Genomic DNA, 21535 nt, shown 5'->3' on the forward strand with positions numbered 1-21535 from the left:
CGTCGTGCTGCACCTTCTCACCCTCCCTCGCTTTGGGCGTGGTGCCCGCTCTGCAGACGTCTCTCATCGATTTCTCCGCGACCACCAAACACCATAAAGCTGAAAGACAAGACGTCGCTTGATGCGTTTTGCATAAAAAACAAAAAAAAAAAACGCATAACTGAAAATTTCCGATTTCGTAGGTCGCTGTTTATAGACACTTGTAAAGACACACGAGAGATTTATACGTTCAGATAAAACATTCAATCTCGGTTGTAATTAATTTGATTGGTCTTCGGACGCGATATTGAAAAAGTGTGTACACGCGCGCGCACACACGCGTACATGCAAAACAGTGACATTGAAACACTTGTGCGTCTCGCCTTACATCATCGTTTTGCATTCCAACTTGAGATGGTTGTACGTGTAACGGGGAGACAGGTGCTACGAGACGGGAAGCAGGTTTTCTTCTGGGTCGCGCACAGCGATCCCTTCTCTGGTATGGCCTCCTTCTCAACGCGCACACTGTCTAAAACCGTACCAATCCACTTTTTCGTGTACACACCGGAAGCCGGTGAGAGGAGATGTCCGTCATTGCACGTAGAGAATTTTATCTCCTATCGGGAGAAATGGAAGAAATGCAGTTATAACGATCGTGAACCGCATTCTGTACGCGCGGAAATCGCGCGTTCCCGCGTGGCAATGTATGGATGCAAAAAAAAAAAAAAAAAAAAAAAGGAACAAATCGAAAAGAAAAGAAAGGGAGAGGCAAAAAGCATTTGTATTTGCGATAAAAGATAAATATACGCGTGTATACGAGCGAAACTCTTATGAATTGCGTTCAATTATCCTGGGAGCGCAGAGCGGTGTGATTTTCCATATAATCGCTTCGCGATCTCGAGAGCGTGAAAGTCTAGTGGTTAATTACAAGTGCAGTGGGGTAACGACCATTTAAGTGTTATATGCTTGTTAATTTAAAACGTACGAGCGCGATGAGTGATTTTATTTCACTTTAACCGAAAATTATTCATCGATGACACATACCGCGTGTCTTTCACACTGCGTGTCGTCGTCGTTTGTACGCTCCTGCTTGCTCTGTGTGTCGTCGTCTTCTTTTTTCTCATCTCGATCCGTCTCGTCCGTCGCGTCGCCGGCATTGACGAAGTCATCGTCGAGGACGAATCTTTTTGTTTTTTTTTTTCCACACGCTCTCGATGAACATTCGTTCTTTCGACACTTTTGCTCGATTTGTTCAATTCGATAACGTAACTGTTTCTCACAAAAACGGCAATCAGTCAATTTTGTCGCGAGATCGGCTCCGCACGTCGATAGAAGAGGTTTGTAGACACGAAGAAAGAGTGAATTTAAAATAAATGGAAACTAAAAAAGGCGCGCGTCCTGAAAATAATAAGAAAGTCATCGATCTTTCCGCGTGTTTCGTTGACGCATCTGGCCTACTTAAACCACAGTCCGTATGCATCGAGGACATTGCACTTGACCCAATCTTCGGATTGGTGTGTGTTTGCGTTTTAAATAAATATATTATATTCTCTTAATACGCGCCGCGCGCGTTTCGTATCGTTGCACAAACTGCAAAAAAACATTCCGCGCGTGACCCTTGCGATTGATACCAATGACACATGTGTGATATAAAAGCGTGGCGAGACAGTTAACAGCTATTTTTGGTTGTTAAACGTTGTTACGAGCCGCTCTCATCTCTCTCGGCGGTGGGAAACCGCCGTGACCGCGTTTCGAATCCTTGACTCTTCCGCGCGCGCACGAGGCCCGTTGTTGATCGCGGCCTTTGCGAAAAAAAAAAAAAACAGATTCAAGAACGCGAACGGCCGATAACGCGTGCGCGCCGAGACAACGTCGATTGTCTACCGGTTCTCAGAGATTGAGTCTGCCTTGCATGTATTAGACAAGGTCAAAAGCCCCCCTTGGGAGAATCGGTCAACGTTACGCGTCGAAGAAATTGCTTGTGGAATTCGTCGATTTGATGCGCTATCGCGCGCACACGATACAGATACGCGCTCGGAACGCTCGTTCCGAGTAGAGCGATATCAACCAGCCGCGATAATGACTTGGAAGCAAAACCGAGCCATATATGGTCATGTCCAACAGATAGGGAGCGCCTAGCGACAGTTCAGTCTTTAGAACAGAATTCAGACTTCGTTTGCTCTAAGATGTCACAATAATAATAACAACAATTTATTGACATGCACGAAAACAATTAAATATAAATTAAAAAAAAATTAAAACGCAGACACACAATATAAATAAAAATGTAATACACAATTAAATAAAAATTATCGTAAACGACTCAATGGAATAATACGATATAACGTTTTCCTTATCGCGCATATTTGTTGCAACACGCGAGCTTGGTATGTTTGTTTGAAAGATGTTATCTCATAATCGGCGCTACAACAGATAAATCGAAAAAACTCTTAAACTTTTTTCCTCGATTATCCGTCATCGATAATCGCGATGAGGATTAATTCTTGAGAGACAGTTTTTCAACGTATTACTACTAACGTTCCACTCGCATGACGCGACGCGACGCGTCGCGTTGGGGCTGACAATGACTAATCCACGTGGATGTGTCATGTCGTGAAGAAAACGAAGGGGACGCACGTACATGTATATATCTTCCGATCAATTCGTGCCCAATTTCTTTTTCTCCGTGCACCGTGAAACGAAAACTAATTATTAGTGTTTGTTTGTATAAATTATTTATTCCGTGAATTTAAAAACTCGTGAAAAAATTTACAACTAAAAAATCGAGCCGGATGTATGTATTTATCTTAAATGTATAAATTATATGTGGAAATCTGTGAAAACGTGTTTAATTATTTATTTATTTTGCTATATATCAATTTAATATCGTTCTTATCGTTTTAATTGCAACGATTTGCCAGTCCTCAAAATTCCAATGAGGAAACAATCGTGATGACGGGCTCGAAGTACGGTCATTTGCAATAATAGCATGTGCACATTTTCTATTATTGCTCGTCAAATGTACCGAAGACAATGTGGCAATAATTGCATTGTTTCGTTCGGAATTGATGCAATTTCACGTATGTACAGAGACATTACTGGGACCGTTCAGTTTTTTTTTTTTTTTTTTTTCACAAAAAATGCATAATCACAAATGTGCGCTGTGGTCACACGGTTCGGAAGCTAGCGTTAGTGTGTCTTCAATTATCAGCACGCAAATGACGCTTCAGTCAATTTCTCGATTTTCGCGCGAGACAAGTCAGCGCTAAATATATAGCAAACGGGTATAATTTTATCGCACACGGTGAGATTCCTCACGTGTATACCGGTAGCGCGTCAACCAAGTGTACGACGGTACTGTTATGATGGACGGATATCGGATAGAATCGTTCGAGAATCACGTTAACAGGCTCGTATTGCCTTGCTTATATCGCGTTATACGATCAGCGCCGTTTTTTTTTTTTTTTTTTTTTTTTTACGAATTGCTCTCTTGTATATTTAGTAAAAACTAAAAAGATTTTTCCCCTCTCTTCGCGCCACGATGATAGGTAATTCTTACGTTTCGCGCCCACAGTTTTGTGCAAGTCTCATCTAAAAAGGACACTCGCGCGACACACGTTTGGTTTTACATCATCGCGTTTCGTATCAATTTTATGCGAAACAGCGAAGGGAACGGCAGAATCAGACGATGTGTTGTATATTCATTCACGTGTTGGCAGATATCGGATATATGTACGTACCTACAATAGTACGCCTACCACTCTGTGGATACCCCATTGAACAACCTCGCAAAGTCTCGCGAGGTTCTTCTCCTCTCTGCTCGCACATACATAGTTTTTCTTCGCGGATGTGACAAACGCGACGAATCTCGAAAACAAACGACGTGTCATTTCGACGTGTCATTGTTCCTTGAATTCGTCCTTCTCTCTGTCGCTCGCGTGAAGATTTACGCGCGTCTCGTTAATTTTTTTTTTTTTAATTCATTCAAAATGACGTGTGCGAGTCGTCACTTCGATTGACTCCGCGCAGAAACGCAAGGTGCAATCTCTCGATGCATGATGAAGGGAATTGTTGATGACTCGACTTCGTAATAACGAACGACTTCGGGGGGGGGGTCTTATACTTCTCCGACAAGAAAGACCTTGATGCCGAGACCTTATTTGGTGGACAAGGTCGGAGCATCTCCGGTCATTGGGTCTTCGGGATGCGGAACGAGTCACGCACGAGTATGCGTGCAGTATATTATTGTTTCATACGCGCGTTGAAAGGAGGACACCGAAATAAAAAAAAAAAACAATTTTAAATCTCACATCCGTCATAGATCCCAGATTCATCATATATTGATACACGATCGCGTCTCTACGTCACATTTGCGCGCGGATGAATTTTAAATGTGGGATCGCAACGTATGTATGTATACGTAATTACGTCGATCGACTTGAACACGAAAAACCGCTACACGTCGAAATGATTCACGCCAATCGAGGGTTCTCGCGCGATGATCGAAACGCGCGCGCGCGCGTTCGTTCATTATATCGGCGAGTGTGAATCATCACAGAGCACACACGCGCGCGCGCGCGCACGAGTAAGAGCATGGAAACCTAACCTAATTGCGTTTCCCGCAATTTCGTCAGCGAACCCGATTTCAGCGCGCGGCTGAATTATTTTAGCCTATTATCTCTCGTACAAATTTTCTCTCTCCAGCCGCGCGCGCGTTCTTTCTTTTTCTTTCTAATAATGTACATCTCCACGTCTCTTCGATACCGGTCACGTGTCGTTTTTCTTCGACTATACGCGCGAGACAGGCTTCGAGATGAAGTGGGTATCGATTTTGGTGCACGCACGCAGACCTTTCTCTCCTACGTTAGCCGGGTACGGGAGCGTAGCGTGCAACACTGATGGTTACAGGGTGTCTGTGTATATTTGTATTAAACCAGTATTACCGGCGGAGAGAGAGAGAGAGAGAGAGAGAGACGAGCGAGCCTAGGGTCTATACGTATGACGTGGCATAAGTGCAATGTACCCTTCGCATCCTGTGCCCCTGCCCTTGAGTCTATTTTTAAAGAACTACGCGTCGCACGCAATTTGCCAGAAAGAGAAAAGAAAAAAAATGAGATCTCGCGCTCGCAATCTCGCGAGATGACACGTTAATTGGCAATATTCTTATCTCACGACACATTGGACGCAAATATGAGATTCGACTTTGACCGCTCGTGTTGTGCGTAAGTTTTTTTTTTTTTTTTTTTTTTTTCTACATATATAAAGTTTCCCAGAACAATCGAGCAGTGTCCGTCATGATCGTCAGACCTTTAGAATGGAAAAGGCGATAAAAAGAAAAAAGAGATAACATTTTTTTCTGTCAAACGAACATGAATTATTGCTACTTGGAGTAAAAAAAAAAAAAAAAAAAAGGAAAGATGCGTTAACGCGACAAACACGCACACAATCGTTTCTTTAAAAGAATCGGAGTAATGTGTAAGCGCATTTCCGAATGCTATAACTAGTATAATATACAAACACGTAAATATGTAAATTACTATCTTATGCAGGTAGTTGTGACGACGGTTAGTCGTACGGACCTTTACGCCAGCGCGTATACTTCCAGGAGACATTACGCTCTCTCTGTATCGTGCGATTTGAAGCGGCATTTGGAGAATCTAGCCGCCAGCCGGCCGACGGACCAATCGCCGCGTCGCTTTCGTTTTATGCCCATATATGGCAAGAGCTGTGAATCCGGGTGGTGGGAGAAGCCGGCACGGACGAGTCCATGTTTCTCGTCGTGAGGGGTGGCCCTCGCGAATCGGCACGTCACATTTAACGCGACGTGCGAATTACGTACGACAGAACAAATCGATGACCGTCGTTGTTTCTCGCAAAGATTTTCGCGGTTCTGCCTGAAATCCGACAACGAAAACAGAAAATGCGTCGAAAACGACGGATCTTTCTTTTCAGGACGCGTGATTGGGGAATCGTAAAAATTCTCTAGCGCGGTTGATATGCCGACCACACCTTCGCGTGGACGAGTCCACGAGACGTGACGTGACGCGAGGCGGCGCGATACCGGCTCACGTCTCGCAGGTTCGTCCGGCAGCACAATCATCCCCGATCTCTCGCTGGCAGCGTTCGCAGTGTCCGCATCGTGCTGCTGATCATCGTTTGGACGAATATCCGCTGATCCATTTTTCGAGGATCGAAAACGCAAACTCGACGTTTAATTCAGAAGAATCAGGTAAGCAGACAAGCCCGCGTGTGTAACCGGCCGCGCGCTGGCTGTCGGCCACGCATCGGTGCCCGTTTCCCGTCGGAACGAAATCGGTTGGTCAGGTTTTCTCACGCGTTATTCTGTGTGTTAATATTAAAACGCCGCCATGGTGTAGGGCGTTGCTCTCTCGAATGTAACAAGATCGTCGCGTCATGGTTAATATACATATAAAAATGACATGTATCTTCTCTTGATTTGCGGCTTTCCGCTTTTAAAGACGCGCAGCGTGATGCGGCGCCAGGGTGGTCGACAGGTTGCCGTCGACGTCGCAAGGTGGTCGCCGGGTGTGTGTATCAGACGCGGCGAGACAGGTGGTTGCGGCGAGACGACGCGCCGGATAGTTTATTAATAGCTCAACGACACGTAGAGAAAATCCGCGTTGCTAACCTACACGCTCTCGCGACTAACTGTAATTATATACGATCCGGCGGCGGCGGCGGCGGCGACGGCTCCGACGAGAAGAGAATTTCATTCAGCCCGCTCGCGAGAAATGTGCCGCTCGCGCGAGAGAGCGGTTCTCTCTCCATTCTAAGATATTCTAGGTAGAATCTTTTTTCTTTGGTCGCGGAAACTGGTTCCGCAGATTCTCTCGATGCGTGAATAACGCGAATGACTCAAACGAAATGGAGTAGCGAGTTACAAATTAATTAACAGTGTGATAGAAAGAGAGAAAGATTCGTGAGATCCGATAATCAATTCGCGTGTAAAATCTTCCGGAGTTCGACGGTCAATTTAACGGATGCATTCATACACCGGGTGTCGTGGGACCGGCTCGTTGCGCCGCGGGGGGAAATCGCGCGGCTCCCGCGAGCGAGGGGCAGGGGGACACGGAAAACCCCTCCGTGTCAGAGTACTTCCATATATGGTAAAGAAAGCCAGGATTGGTCGAGGGTGTCCCACCCTTATTGGCTAAACGTTGGGCGGTGGGGGGGGACGTCGAGGAACAACGCATCTGTTCATATAATACTCCACGAAACGATTGCCCGGACTACACTCTGCGTTCGGTGCTAGATCGGTCGACAGTGCGGCAGTGTCGGTTCTAATTAGAACTTGTATATAACTACCTTTTTTACTCGGAAAAACGAACCGTAAGTCCAATAAATCAGCATTCTATAATCTTGCAGACCTAGATGGTAACGTATCAATCGTAGATCAGTGTGAAATTAGAGAAACGCGGGAGGAAAAGGAGAAACCAAAAAAAAAAAAAGTGCACGAAAGTTACCGGCCTTTTGTAGTGCGAAGTGATGATTGGGTGTGTTGGCGGCGTACGTTGAGGAATCGAGTGCTTCACTTGTGAGAGCTTCATTCGCTCCGTTGTTAAAACGAAGTTAGAGATATCCGTACGCGGTATTTCAACGAGAACGCGGAGAAAAATCGAGAACGATTTAAATTATCGGTAGTGTATGTACGTGTGACATCGTTTGCACGTTTGCGCACGTTTGCGAGAAAAGTGTTAAATTGCGAAATGTCGAAGATGTGTGCTCGAACGAGACAATCACAGGTTGTTCGCCGTTCGTCACGAGCTGTGATAGGGCGGGGCGCGGGGTGGGGCAGGGTGCGGTTCTGATAATTAAAGATAACTTAGCTCCTCTTTCGAAAGATATCTCTTTTGTCGCGTCTCTTTCAAATTGAATTTTATCGATGTGCTTTCAACCAAACTACTTGGGTTACAAATGTTTCTCTTTTGTACTTTCACGATTCACCTTTCGTGAGATCTAATCGCTTGAATTCTCTTGCTGACACGTTTGCCTTCCTCCGACGCCATCTTGAAAAGCGTTTCGAAAGCGAGGCCGGTCACCGGCTAATGAAGTAGTCATTAGTCTGCTAATACTCCGATTAAAACGCTTCCGTTTTTGATAGACGATATCTAGAGATTGTGTAATTGCAGTTTCTATCTTTTTAAGCAAACATCGAAATTTTTAATACCTGACGAGATTGAAAAGTGTTGTACGTAGAGACGTCAGTCCGGAGTAATCTTGATACTTTGTTGACAGCAAGATTGTTAATATTCGCGGATCACAGAATATTCCATGTGCGAATAAAAAACGTTCACAAAATTCTGGATTGACGCATTGCAAACGGAAGAATGAGACACGAAAATTCTCTAGATTCTAACGCTTGCGGTCGTTTGCAAGAATTCTCGGGTTTAAATATATGAAGCAAACAATTACCCTTTATGGATACAGTTAGCAATAACGACTGATCCGCAATGTGTTAATATATTTGTTTTTTTTTTTCTTGTATCACAAGTATAAGCTAATTGTAATTTTGTATTGCAGTTAAATCAACCAAGCAAACATGTGCGACGAGGAAGTTGCTGCGCTCGTAGTAGACAATGGATCCGGAATGTGCAAAGCTGGTTTTGCTGGAGATGATGCTCCGCGTGCCGTCTTCCCGTCAATTGTCGGTAGACCACGCCACCAGGGTGTTATGGTCGGCATGGGGCAGAAGGATTCGTACGTTGGCGACGAGGCCCAATCGAAAAGAGGTATCCTCACACTGAAGTATCCGATCGAGCACGGTATTGTAACCAATTGGGACGACATGGAAAAGATCTGGCACCACACATTCTACAACGAATTGCGAGTAGCTCCCGAGGAACATCCAGTTCTACTTACCGAGGCTCCCTTGAATCCCAAGGCCAATCGCGAAAAGATGACGCAGATCATGTTCGAAACATTCAATACTCCAGCTATGTACGTAGCGATCCAGGCTGTGCTGTCGTTGTACGCTTCCGGTCGTACCACTGGTATCGTGCTGGACTCAGGCGATGGCGTTTCTCACACCGTACCGATTTACGAGGGATACGCTCTGCCGCACGCCATTCTCCGTTTGGATCTGGCTGGTCGCGATCTTACGGACTATCTCATGAAGATCCTCACTGAGAGAGGATACTCCTTCACGACCACAGCCGAGCGTGAAATTGTTCGTGACATCAAGGAAAAGCTTTGCTACGTCGCGCTCGACTTCGAACAGGAAATGGCCACCGCTGCCTCCTCGTCCAGCCTGGAGAAGAGCTACGAGCTTCCGGACGGTCAGGTCATCACCATCGGCAACGAGCGATTCCGTTGCCCCGAGGCTCTCTTCCAGCCCTCGTTCTTGGGCATGGAAGCCTGCGGCATCCACGAGACCACATACAACTCGATCATGAAATGCGACGTCGACATCCGTAAGGACTTGTACGCCAACACCGTTCTCTCCGGTGGTACCACCATGTATCCTGGCATCGCCGACAGGATGCAGAAGGAGATCACTGCCTTAGCCCCATCTACCATGAAGATCAAGATCATTGCCCCGCCTGAGAGGAAATACTCCGTATGGATCGGCGGATCGATCCTCGCATCGCTCTCCACCTTCCAACAAATGTGGATCTCGAAGCAGGAGTACGATGAATCAGGACCATCCATTGTCCACAGGAAGTGCTTCTAAGCGCCTTTTTTTCCATTGCATATTATCATCCCCCGATATCCTTGAGACGTCGAGAGATTAAAAGAGAGAGAGAGAAAGAGAGAAAAAGGGAGAGAAAGAGAGAGGCTTCTGTCTCGTTTAGCAGGCGGACACAACATCAACTTCCGCGACGATTGCCCTTGGATTTTTTTTTTCCCCCCCAAGGGCAAAGGTAGCTTCTTTCAATTTCGGATGTACGTGTTTAAGATACGCGTGACAAAGCGTGTTTGATTAAACGAGAGGAGTGAGGAGCTTACGGTATATCGCCCTCCTCCCGCGATTGTTCCTCGGTCTCGGCGGCAACCCAAATAAACCGGCGGTTCGTTCTTGCTCGTTTATAACGCGATCATTTCTCATCATTTTTCCATTCACCGATTTCAGTATCACGTATAACAATCTTAATTAATTGAATTAATTTTTAATCGTGTTAATTATTATAATTATTCATTAATTAAAAATTAATTTAATTATTAATTGTGAACGATCTTAAACATGTGCCCCGATTCCTATAAGCGTAATGTTTTTTTTTTTTTTTTTACTTTTTATCCTGTATTGGATTATTTGTATATTATATATATTCGAACAACTTTTATCGACATAAGATTTAGCTAAACGTTTCTCGCGAGACATCCTTCTCTCAACGCGCGAGCAGAACGCTTCCTTTTTTCGTCAGGCTTGTCGTTTTCTCCATCCTCCTCCCCCCATCCGTTTCCCCTTCGTTGCTTCGCGCGCGTACGCTTTGATTGCCATTTTTCTTCGACAACACACACTCGAGCAAGAAACGTTCACGAAGATTTAAACTCCTCCGGAGTTTGCTGTTTCGCGGGAAAGATCGGTTTCCCGCGCGGTGACGTGACGGAGTTCGGACATGGCAATCAACGATGGAATGCATTCCGATCACTATGCGATATTTTTTTAAAGAAGTCGCGTCAAAGTTGAAAAACGCACGTCATTCCGCTCCGAGAGAGCTATAAGAAAGACCTCGTTTATATAATTTTTTTTCTATTGCCGTTTGCATATCGTTGAGGGAAAAGATGGCCTTTTGTCTTCTTTTTTTTCTTTCTTTTCATGGTTTTTTTTTTTTTTTTATACACGATGGGGTAAACCGCTGATCCGGAAATACGAAAATACGAACATCCGCTCAAGCAAGGTAAAGAAAAAGAAAAGACAAAAAACAAAAAAAAATAAAATAAACAACCACGGTTTTGACCCCGCAAGCGTAGCCAAAGTATTATAATTTATTCCCATTGTATTGCGCAAAGACCATTCACGTACACATCTTAAAGACTACTTTAGACTTATGGGATTATAAAATAAAAGTCTGAAAAACTCACGATTGTTAACTGTGTTTCTTGAAATCGCAACAGTCGTCCGCATCCCCTTACTCGCATTCCCACTCGTCCCTTCACGCGTATTTGTTTTTTTTTTCTCATATACAATCTCGTATACTCTCGTTTCATTCATGTTACTTTTATGTATATGTGTCTTTTTATTATAAATATGTAACTCGTGTGTATACATAAATAATGTTTCGTAGCAATTATTAAACAGATATGTATAATTATTTTAGAATTTACGTTCAAGAGAAAAATTATCTTCAGTTGAAATAAAAGTCCATTTTTAATCAACTATTCTTTTTGTTATAATCCGATTTGTAAAAACATGTGCGCAAACTCTGATGGAATTTCATATTGTGACTCGTGTAAACAACATTCGAATTCTATGTGTAAAGAGAGCTGAGGAAAATGATAAATTATGAGATATGTTTTAAATATCACTAAGAAAAAATATTGTGCGATTCAAAATATCTGTTTAAAACAAAGTCCTGATAGATTGGGAACAAATTGCGTAAGTTAAATCGAAAAGATCTAAAAGTTCGATTAGTTTCCGTCTTTTTGAAGTTCCAAATTGATTTCATTTTTAATTAAATTTGCATTAAAAAAAAAAAAAAAAACATTTCCTCTCAAAGTTAAACTCGCAAAGCCATTTTGCGTTTGAGTTCAGGTGGCAGCACGGCACGATCCCTGCTGAAAATCGGGGAAATTCAAGTTGAATTGTATCAATCAAGAAGAACGACGTTTAATTGTCAAATTATTGATCAGTCGGACGAAAATCCGAACGCGTCTCGGACGATTGGACGGGGATTTGCGTCACTTCGCCCACGATGTCTTCGCTACGTTTTTTTTGCGGCATATTCGTCGACGATTGGTCGTCCGTGTTTGCTTCGCGACGAAAAGTCGATGACAAGTCCGTGTTGAGATGGTCGGCCTGGCCATCGGGACCTCCGTGAGATACATGTAAGAGTATATTGCGCGTTCTTTTTTCTCGGACCTTATCTCAATTACGTCAACGCGTGATCGCTAAGGTATTCGATGACACAGTCTCCGCGTCGACGGAAAAACACGAAACGTTAGATCGGTGACCACCACCGGTGGTTGTTCAGTGACTGCATGTGACGACAAAACGAGAAACCGCAGCGCATCTTCCGAGAGAGGTGTAGGTCTCCGAGTTTGACGTCGGTTCAACTCGAGAGACGAGATGCCCGAACAAAATGTTAACGATCAGTATTCAACATGGGTAAGAGAGAAAAAGTCGTGTATTCCCGTTAAACGAGTCGCGCACTGTGTATTGACATATGGCGCATAACCTTGAGAGCTTCCGTAGTAAACAAAGAACACGCGCTTTAAACTGTTCGCTAAGTCCAAACCTCTGTCGTAGATTGGACTCGTTTATATCTTCAATCTCATTGTTGGAACGGGAGCTCTGACTTTGCCAGCTGTGTTCAGTCGAGCGGGATGGATACTCGGATTGAGTGTCATTTTGGTGTTGGCGTTCATCAGGTTCATACTCAAGATTTAAATCCCTGAGATGTATTTTAAATTGAAATATCCTTTTGAACGGTTTCATTGCAGTTCCTGTTTCTTTTGCAGTTTTGTTACAGTAACGTTTGTAATAGAAGCAATGGCATCGGCGAATGCTATCGTCACATGGAGACATCTTCAGCATCGGAAACGCGTAAGAGTTTTTGGATTTCTTTAGAACAAATATATTATACAAGAGAAAACAGTAAGTAATCGAAATTGTGAAATACTTCGGAACAATAAGTAAGTTTTTTTTAGAATTCTTGAAGACGGATAACGTAAAGCATCAAGCAAGGTTTAAATTGAGACACTTGTTTCAGGTCTTACAGACAATAGGTGAATCAGGTCCTTCCAATTCGGATTCGGAAGATACTCCGTTGGTGGCTCCTTTATCCACCGCCACTCCCACCACCTCCGCCACAACCACCACTAGCAGCCCGGAGCGTTCCGATATGGTTTACAGATATTATGTGATTCGTGATAAAATAGAGATGGGACAGATGGCATCTATTTTTTTCAATCGATTTGGAACCACTCTGTTTTACTTGTGTTTGGCTATTTATTTGTATGGAGATTTGAGTATTTACGGCGCAGCAGTTGCCAAGTCGGTAGCTGATGTCGTTTGCACGTATATGCCAGAAAATCTTACTTGCAACGACACCATACCAGACACCGAACCGTGCTGGGAAAATTACGAACTAAATCGTTCGGATGCGTACAGAATATTCTTGGTGAGTTAGAAGAATGTTATCTTCCAAGTTTTTTTTTTTTTTTTTTTAGCTTTTGACAAAAATAAAACGTCGAAGAAAATACTTGTGATAATTGTGTTTTTAATTTTCAGACGTTGTTTGTGTTATTATTGGGACCGTTTGTATTTTTCAATGTTCAGAAGACCAAGTATCTTCAGCTGTTGACGTCGGCAATGCGATGGCTCGCATTTAACATAATGATTCTGTACGCTGTAATAAGTCTCATACGGTACGGCCCTCGGGGCGATCCGCCTACCGCCAATTTAACCGGTAAGGGAAATTGTCGCAAACGTTTGTTTGGGACGTTGATTTCGTTAACGCGTTATATCGTGCGTTAACAATTTTACTAATAAATACAATGCGTAAAGTATTAACACACAAAATATTACATTGTTCTAGGGATTCCCGGTCTTTTCGGTGCTTGCGTCTATTCCTTCATGTGTCATCACTCGTTACCAGCTCTAGTCGCGCCAATAGCGAATAAATCCATGATAAATCGATTTCTCGCTCTCGATTACGTACTTATCGCTTTCTTTTATCTGTTACTGGCTCTCACGGGCGCTTTCGCCTTCGAACATTTGGATGATCTTTATACCTTGGACTTTGGACCACGTGGCTCGGGCAATTGTTCCAAGAGTGACAATATTTTTATGCTGTTTATAGAGTATTTCCTAGCTCTCTTCCCCGTGTTCACTCTGAGTACGAGTTTTCCCATTATAGCGATCACTCTGCGAAATAATCTGCAGTCGCTCTTTTTGAACGAAGATACGTCCTACAATGTTTTTCAAAAACTCGTCTTCCCCATTTTGGCGATATTGCCGCCGTATCTGATCGCGCTCTACACCAAGGATCTGTCAATATTAGTTGGTATCACAGGATCGTACGCGGGAGCAGGAATTCAGTATTTGATACCCACGTTTCTGGTTTACTACGCCAGACAGGAAACCAACAAGGTCATCGGCCTGGGTGTCAAGAACAAATTCGCAAGTCCTTTCTCGAACAAGTATTGGTTGGTTTTCGTCGTGGCGTGGGCTATCGCTTGTATGATCTTAGTGTCAGTCAATTTCATACAGATACATCATCGAACGATGGTCAGTTAATAGCAAAATGAAAATTTATCTTATACGTAAAACTACGTAATAATAATATCGTAGATCAAAAGCAAGAGAGACAGAAAGAAAGAGAAACTTTTATGAGAGAAAAAAATACTCTAACGATATATAAAGTGCAGATGGATATATTGATGAAAGTTACTTTGCATATCCTGAATATGTATATTTTCTTTTTAACAATATATATCACGCGCGGTATTGGGAACGCGAAACAAAAACAGTAAAAAACAATTTCACATTAGCGATGAAATCCAACGGTGGTTATTATTACGACGGGATATGTAACACGACTGATTTGCGATCTGTAAGACTTGAGATCTCCTTAGCGCAGGATAATAATATACTAATTTTTAAGACGTCATTTGTGTGTGCAGTTGCGTGCTCACACGTACTCATGGCGAACCGACAATACTTTGGCACAAGTCGGCACATATGTACAAGTCAAATACCGTGTAAGCTTAAGATGTGGATAATAATCTGTAGAAGAAAAAAAATTATCGTCTTTATATATGCGTATATATTTTAATTAGTATCGTAGAGAAAGAGAGAGAGAGAGAGAGAGAGAGTAAACTATTGTGTCATCGTGGACAGATGTGCGTAATTTTGTTCTTCTGAGACGATTCTGTAAACAGCCGTAATGTGCATTTTATATATATATATATTTTACTTGTACACACAGTAAAAATCACACAACTTTTCCTCTGTTTGCGCATTCTCGTAATGAGACAATTGACATGGGTGATAATAGCAGCGATAGTAAAGAAGAAGCGTCATGTTGTTATGTCGTTTTTTTGTTTTTTCTTCTTTTTCTTTTTTGATGTCGTATTTTTGTATACGTGTATAAAAACTGCCAAAAAAAAAAAAAATAATTCGCAGGATGTCCGTAATAACTGTGTACCTGTGCGAGCATAACGTACAATGAAGAGTATATGTTCAATTGAAGAATGTTGCGCGCGCGTATATATATGTATATGTAATTATATATATATATATACATATATCTATTATATTTTCCAAAAGCAATTGAAAAACGGATAATAATAAATAGTTGATTATACAAGTCTTCTCTGCCGATTTATTCGCCATCGGTATAATACACATATGTATACACATATATGTCTCTCTATACTTATTCCGTACGAGATCCACAGATCTTATAACACAGATAGATTTCTCTTCAAGATTTCAACACGATACAAGATAGCACGATAAAAGCATAATAATTGTTCATTTTTCGATAAAAGTTCATGTGTCCCTGATTAAATGGATTAGCGCGGAATGCGTTATACAATCGCCCCTTTTTTTTTTTTTTTTTTTGCATAGGCACGATATTTAAAATCTTGAATATAAACAGCTTTGACCTTATACGTGGTAATATATATTATATATAGAGCAGACTTTCTAAGAGTTTGCACGTTCGCTCCACGTGAAGTCACATTAAACGCTATTCGACCGCTGTGTGTGTATGTGTTTGTGTGTATGTGTCATAACGCACAGCGTTTCTAAACTTTTTTTTGTTTAATTACATTATATAATTCGCAGTTTGCGTTAGCTCTGGTATGGGGAAAAAGCAATATTTAAAATTGCGCTTTGACGAATTTCTAAGCAAACTCCAAGAACATACAAAAGGAATTTGTTACATTCGCGTAAATAACGTAATAATAAAAAAAACAAAAAAAAACAAAAATAAAGAGAACTGAGTTGAAATAAATAAAACATTCACAATAATAATCTCATTCGTCTTAAAAACTAGATTTCACAAACAACAACAAAAGTAACAGGTAGTACATACGTGTCTTGTCGAGTTGTAAGAGTAAAAAAAAACAAAGCTCGACGTTACAATGCACGGCAAGTATTAGTGGAGAACACGTTTATGTGGGGAGCGTAAGTAAATACCAAGAGGAGAAGAACATATATGTCGTTATAATTTATACTCAATGCAATATATATGAGTACGTTTGTAATAATAAATAGCCTTTTTTCTTTAAATATATTTATATACGATTTGATTTGTTTCTTTGGTTTCTTTTTTTCGCGAACAAACACTTTTCGCCACCGGAATGTACATGTATGTATATATATACATACATATATATATATACACACATATATATATATATATATATATATATATATATACTGGATGCCTAAGGAGTAAAATTACACGACAGATACATCTCTTCGCTCCAACTCAGGGCACTCGGGTGCTTGTACTAATTATATCCCATCTTTTTCACTCAGTCAGTCTTTAACGCCTACGAGAAGTATCGCAAAGATATTTTCATCTATATATTCGTGATTGTATGTGTGTGTGTATGTGTGTATATATGTATGTAAATTCTGTTAAAATCTCTCTTAATCTTACATATTTTGACGCTAAACTTTGGAGATCGGATTTCGAGATATGTATCTTTGTGCTTCGGCATTTAGATTCGGCACTAGGCTGATAATTCAATTATGTGAATTGATACGCGAGTAACATGTGTGTTTGATACGTTTCTTCCTTACTTTTTTTTTTTTATGTTGATCCAAAAAATGTCAAAGTATAATTGAAGCGACTTTTACAAGAATAAAGATTACACATCGTGTCACATTACATATCGGTTCACGTATGTGAGATTATTTAAGCTTATTCGCATGTGGTCTAATAGCCAGAGAGCGTAGATAGGCTTGATATAATTCGTTACTATTGTAGTAGTAGTTGTAGAAAACTTATATTCTACGAATTTCTTTTTTTTTTTTTTTAAGTCTGGAATATAAAGAAAGAATTCGTTAGAGAAGAAGAGCGTTCCTCGTTACAATTTAATAACTCGACGAAACGATTTATACGTTAAATAATACTGACGTTTTCTCATGTTGATTTTTTTTTTTTTTTTAAATTAGAGATTAGAAAGTCACTCGTAGTTATTTAAATAGGGACAATTCGTGTCTTCGTGACCCACGCACTCTATCACCGGATCGTGGGTGCTGTCCCACATTCCCGGACCACATTGTCGACACAGACCGGCTAACGTACAAGGCAAGCGCACAAGTTGACGAAAGTGATGAAGTAGGCCCCGCGCCTTTCTCAATATGACATTCCCGTCCATGTACATTGCCAACGAACTAAAGTGCAACAACATTTCGTCCGTCCGTAGATCCTGAGCGATCACATCGTCCGCGTAGACGCACATAATGGCAAGGCAAAGAAACAAATGAAAGTGATCCGTTAAGTAATTGACCCAACAGGCTTCCCACATGACCAGCGCTATCTCAGTAGGAAATTCTCTCTTCAGGCATCTGCAATGAAGAGGAAAATGTGAAAAGTTCGTGCGCGTATGTGCGAGATGTGTGCGCGAAGTGTGCAATTAAACTCACAGAAGTATCCATCGGTGGCAAAATAAAAGCTCCAAGGCATCCGCGTGCTTTTGAAGATGCGCATAAAAATCCGGCACCATTATTCTCACCAATTCCCGCAGGTAGCATAGATTTCTGTCCATGTCCGTGTCGGTCGGAGTGCAGACGGCCACCGATCTCTGCATCAGACCGGCGAAACACCAGAAGGCCTCTATTTCTGAGTTGAGTTCGGCTAGCAACGGAGCCAGGAGATCCGACATTCCTTGAGTGTAACCCAAGCGGCAGTTGTACACCGCATAGTTGAGTAAAATATTTCTGAAGAAAAAACAAAACAAAAAGGGAAAAACAATTAAATACCGGGCGCAAGTTCATTCCAAATTAGTTTTTTATTCAAACGCGTTTAAAAAAAACAAGCTTACTTCATCACTTCGATGTTCGGATTGCCCTCACCGGCGTAATACGGATTGGCTCTGTCCGTGCGGACAACATCCTTCTCCACTATGCACACCACGTTTCGCCAGAAACGCTCGGCCTGTTCGGGGTTCATGGTCAAGCGACGTTTCTGTATCTCCTCGTATTCTTGCCGTCTGATAGCGTCGATCTGTTCTCTGTCTTCGTAGGTGCTCTGATAAGAGTAGCAGTGCAACAAGAAGGGCCAAACGATTTTTCGCAGCGCCGGTTCCAGACCACCAAAAAATATACCCTTGCGGAGAGCGAGATCGTCCTCCACTTGGCCCCTCTCGTTCAACAAATCTTTCCAAGCTAGCGATGTGATCATCGGCACTTGGCCCTCTTCCGGATGCAACTCGTCCCGACTTACCTCCGGTCTGCACACCATGAAATGCCTGTACAAATGGACAACGCGTTAAAATTAAAAACGTCGTTGCTCCGCGCTAAAATCTCCAATTTATTCTTCATTCAAATTTAAATGTCTTACCTGTACGGCAAAGTTTCCTCCGTGTCGGAGCTCAGACGCGGATAGAGCAACTGATGCCACTGGTGCAGAGTGGTAGCCAGTCGATCCAAGCCGCCGTGATGGAAATGCAGAATCTTATATTGGCTCTCTCTGCTCGCCACCACCAGCTGACCGCAGGTGCAGGCGGGATCGGCGAAGAACAGTCTCAGAGATCGCATCTCGCTGAGATCCACCGAGAATCTGCGACACCGGTGCGCTCTGCGCACAGTTACGGGCGACGCGGTCGCGCTTTCGGGAAAGGCAAGATTGTGCTGCAAGGCTAGAAGTTCCGGCGACCTCATCCACGACGGCACTTCCTCAGCTGTAACAAACAACCGTCATCGTGTTATTGCGTCATATCGCGTTGATCGTTCGTTAAATATATCTTTACGTACCGTCGGTGGACACCGAGATTGACAAACTGCAGGTCGAGGTCAGCGACAGACTGCGACTTTTGATGCTCACGTCGTCGCGGAAGAGGAATCGCGCTTCCTCGTCGATGCTTCTCGCGTCGCTGTCGCGATTACAACTTCGGTCCTTCGAATCTCCGTTCTTCTCGTTCCTTGACTCAATCGAATACGATTGATTCTCGGTACTCTCGGTACTATTCTCGCCGTCGTTGATCACGCTCGAGTCCCGCGGGCGCGAAAAGTCGCAACCGGAACCGGAGCAGACGCGCTCGCAATCCCCGCACGTGACGGGCTCCTTCGCCTCCAGGCACACGTCCAGCTTACCGTTCCCGTTGTCGTTATCGTTCTCGTTCTCATTCTCGACCCTCGCGTCCAGAACATTGAGCGGATCGCATCTATCCGGTAGCCGGGACCGGGGTGAGTCCGCGGAATCCCGATGCGTCGTCGCCGCGGTGTTTCTTGGACTCTGGTTCTCCAACGTCGTGGGATGTTTGCGCAGCGTGCTGTTCGGTATCCAGCTCAGATGCAAGGTCGGCAGATTCGAGTTCTTGTTCAGTTTGCAAGTTATCGTCATATATCCGGGATGATGCACCACGTCCGCGTGCTGTCTCATCAACGTCGGCGGGTGCACGCAGACGTTGTTCTTGCAGAACAGAGCCTCGCCGTCCTGATAAATGACGCGCCGATTGTCCTGGCCGCAGTCGCCGAGGATGTAACTGCTCGCCTTTCTCAGAATGTTTGGCAGAGGCATTGTCGTGATGAAGATCACTGAACGTTACGTCGTTTTCTCCCAATGAAACATGACGCACGTAAACTCGACGAGCGTAAACACAAGCGCGCGATCCAACTCCTCTCAGAACATTTTATACAACAATTCTAACGTTTACGCCAAAAAACTCGGGATACTAGGTGACACGGCAATCCATCTGTTTACCGTCCACGGGACGCACCGTGATGTTATCCGGCTCGCCTCATCCGCGAGACGCTGGAACGATCCGTTGCGAGGACATTGCGAAGCGAACCGATCGGCGAAAAATAATGCGGGACGGAGAACACGCATAATCGGACATGAGCGAAAGCACTTTGGGGATTTAAGGATGGATTCGACTGCCGGTGGTTGAGACACACTTCCGCGTGGGACACGCGATATATCGCAGTGATACCGTTATCGCCTCAATTAGCCTCGTTGCATGAGAACTTCTCGCGATACGAGGCGTTATCTGTGTCACGGTGCTGTGCACATCGAGGGGGTTGTCGAGTACGCGCTGGAACCCCCAACGACGATTAGGCGCTTGCAGCTTCGGAGAATGATCCGGAAAGATCTTCGCGCTTGTTACTCGCTCGAAAAGAGGGATGAATGACGTGTCTCTTTCGGGGAGAGAGAGACACTCTCGATCTCTCTTCTCACGGGTGAGGATTGCGCGAGACACGTGCGCTTGCTCGTGACGAGAGCTTCGAAAGAAACTCTTTTACGCGACACCGCCGATGACCCGATGACGATGGTGAACAAAATCGAAAATCATGTTAATGAAATACGACCTTGTTTCGTTGACGCTCACGCGTCACTGCTCGATGCGCGGGCGCCGACGCCGCCACCGACGTAGCGATTGGTGTCGCGCAAGTGCATACATCGATCTCGATGATATCTCCGTTGAATAATCTTGCGGCGTACGCAAAGCGCGGTAACGTACACGTAAGTTCGCGCGGACTTTATCCTCTAAACGCGAGACACGTCCGGTCCGGCGCGCACAATTGCAACACAAATTTGTCATCATCGTCGACGCGCGCGAGGCGTCACACAAAGAGATACGCGCGTTCGTCTCTTATCTTAAATCAATATCCGTCCATCGGATCAGAGAGGAGGACTTTGCTACCTTTTTTCTCTACTACCCGACCCGCTGACATTCCATTCTATTCGCACGCAGTTTCTTCTTATCGATCATTGTCCCACTTGTTTTTCTCAATCGTCGAGTCCGGGCACGAATGGTTTCGCTTTCTTTTCACGTACGTTTGTTCATTCGTTCGTTCGTTCGATCGGTGAACTTGCAACGTACGTCATCTCGTTTCGTATCCATCCGAGATTGACCTACAAACGACGATTACGTGAATTGTATGAAAAAAAAAACAAATCGCTCTGTGATTATTTCGCTATTGATTCGGAAATTTTTCTAACGATACTCGGCGTACGAGCCAATTACGCATATCGCTTTTTTATTGTACCGTCGGTTTATTAGCTCTGTGTGTGTGTGTTGCGATAACTGTTACCGTATGATTATACGCTCGCTACGTTGCAGTAATTAAAAGTAATTTTCTCTGAAATTATAAAAATCAACGTAATTTTTTCTAACGCCAGCATTTTTATTGATATTGTGAATAGGATTCATAAAAATATTGTAATAAATACTTGTAATAAATAAATATACG

At 43.3% G+C, this 21535-nt stretch overlaps 3 protein-coding genes and 1 long non-coding RNA gene across 5 annotated transcripts; 2 read left to right on the forward strand and 2 right to left on the reverse strand.

Moving 5' to 3' along the window:
* Positions 1 to 9: 9 nt before the first annotated feature.
* LOC109859058 lies at positions 10 to 2158 on the reverse strand. Its single transcript, XR_002250665.1, has 3 exons — positions 1024 to 2158; positions 368 to 596; positions 10 to 99 (listed from the first exon to the last, which is right to left on the reverse strand). It is a non-coding gene; the product is annotated as an uncharacterized LOC109859058 (long non-coding RNA).
* A 3891-nt stretch (positions 2159 to 6049) lies between these two features.
* On the forward strand, positions 6050 to 11228 carry LOC109859067 (actin-5C). 2 transcript variants are annotated; one of them, XM_020436937.1, is made up of 2 exons: positions 6050 to 6208; positions 8521 to 11228. In XM_020436937.1, the coding sequence occupies exon 2, from the start codon at positions 8540 to 8542 to the stop codon at positions 9668 to 9670; it is 1131 nt and encodes a 376-aa protein (XP_020292526.1). In that variant the 5' UTR covers positions 6050 to 6208; positions 8521 to 8539; the 3' UTR covers positions 9671 to 11228. The 2 variants fall into 2 exon arrangements, with proteins under 2 accessions (XP_020292526.1, XP_020292524.1); XM_020436935.1 differs by lacking the exon at positions 6050 to 6208 and adding an exon at positions 7223 to 7329.
* Positions 11229 to 11814: 586 nt separating this feature from the next.
* LOC109859069 (transmembrane protein 104 homolog) lies at positions 11815 to 16953 on the forward strand. The gene is made up of 6 exons (XM_020436939.1): positions 11815 to 12265; positions 12407 to 12528; positions 12619 to 12703; positions 12870 to 13280; positions 13391 to 13568; positions 13698 to 16953. Exons 1-6 carry the CDS (start codon positions 12227 to 12229, stop codon positions 14396 to 14398), a joined length of 1536 nt encoding a protein of 511 aa, XP_020292528.1. The 5' UTR covers positions 11815 to 12226; the 3' UTR covers positions 14399 to 16953.
* Positions 16954 to 17140: 187 nt separating this feature from the next.
* LOC109859068 (TBC1 domain family member 16) lies at positions 17141 to 21473 on the reverse strand. The gene is made up of 5 exons (XM_020436938.1): positions 19097 to 21473; positions 18684 to 19023; positions 18166 to 18591; positions 17768 to 18061; positions 17141 to 17689 (listed from the first exon to the last, which is right to left on the reverse strand). Exons 1-5 carry the CDS (start codon positions 19860 to 19862, stop codon positions 17305 to 17307), a joined length of 2211 nt encoding a protein of 736 aa, XP_020292527.1. The 5' UTR covers positions 19863 to 21473; the 3' UTR covers positions 17141 to 17304.
* Between the last annotated feature and the right edge of the window lie 62 nt (positions 21474 to 21535).

Source organism: Pseudomyrmex gracilis, unplaced genomic scaffold (assembly GCF_002006095.1).
Source record: "Pseudomyrmex gracilis isolate BER0280 unplaced genomic scaffold, ASM200609v1 scaffold_236, whole genome shotgun sequence".
Classification (NCBI taxonomy): Eukaryota; Metazoa; Arthropoda; class Insecta; order Hymenoptera; family Formicidae; genus Pseudomyrmex; species Pseudomyrmex gracilis.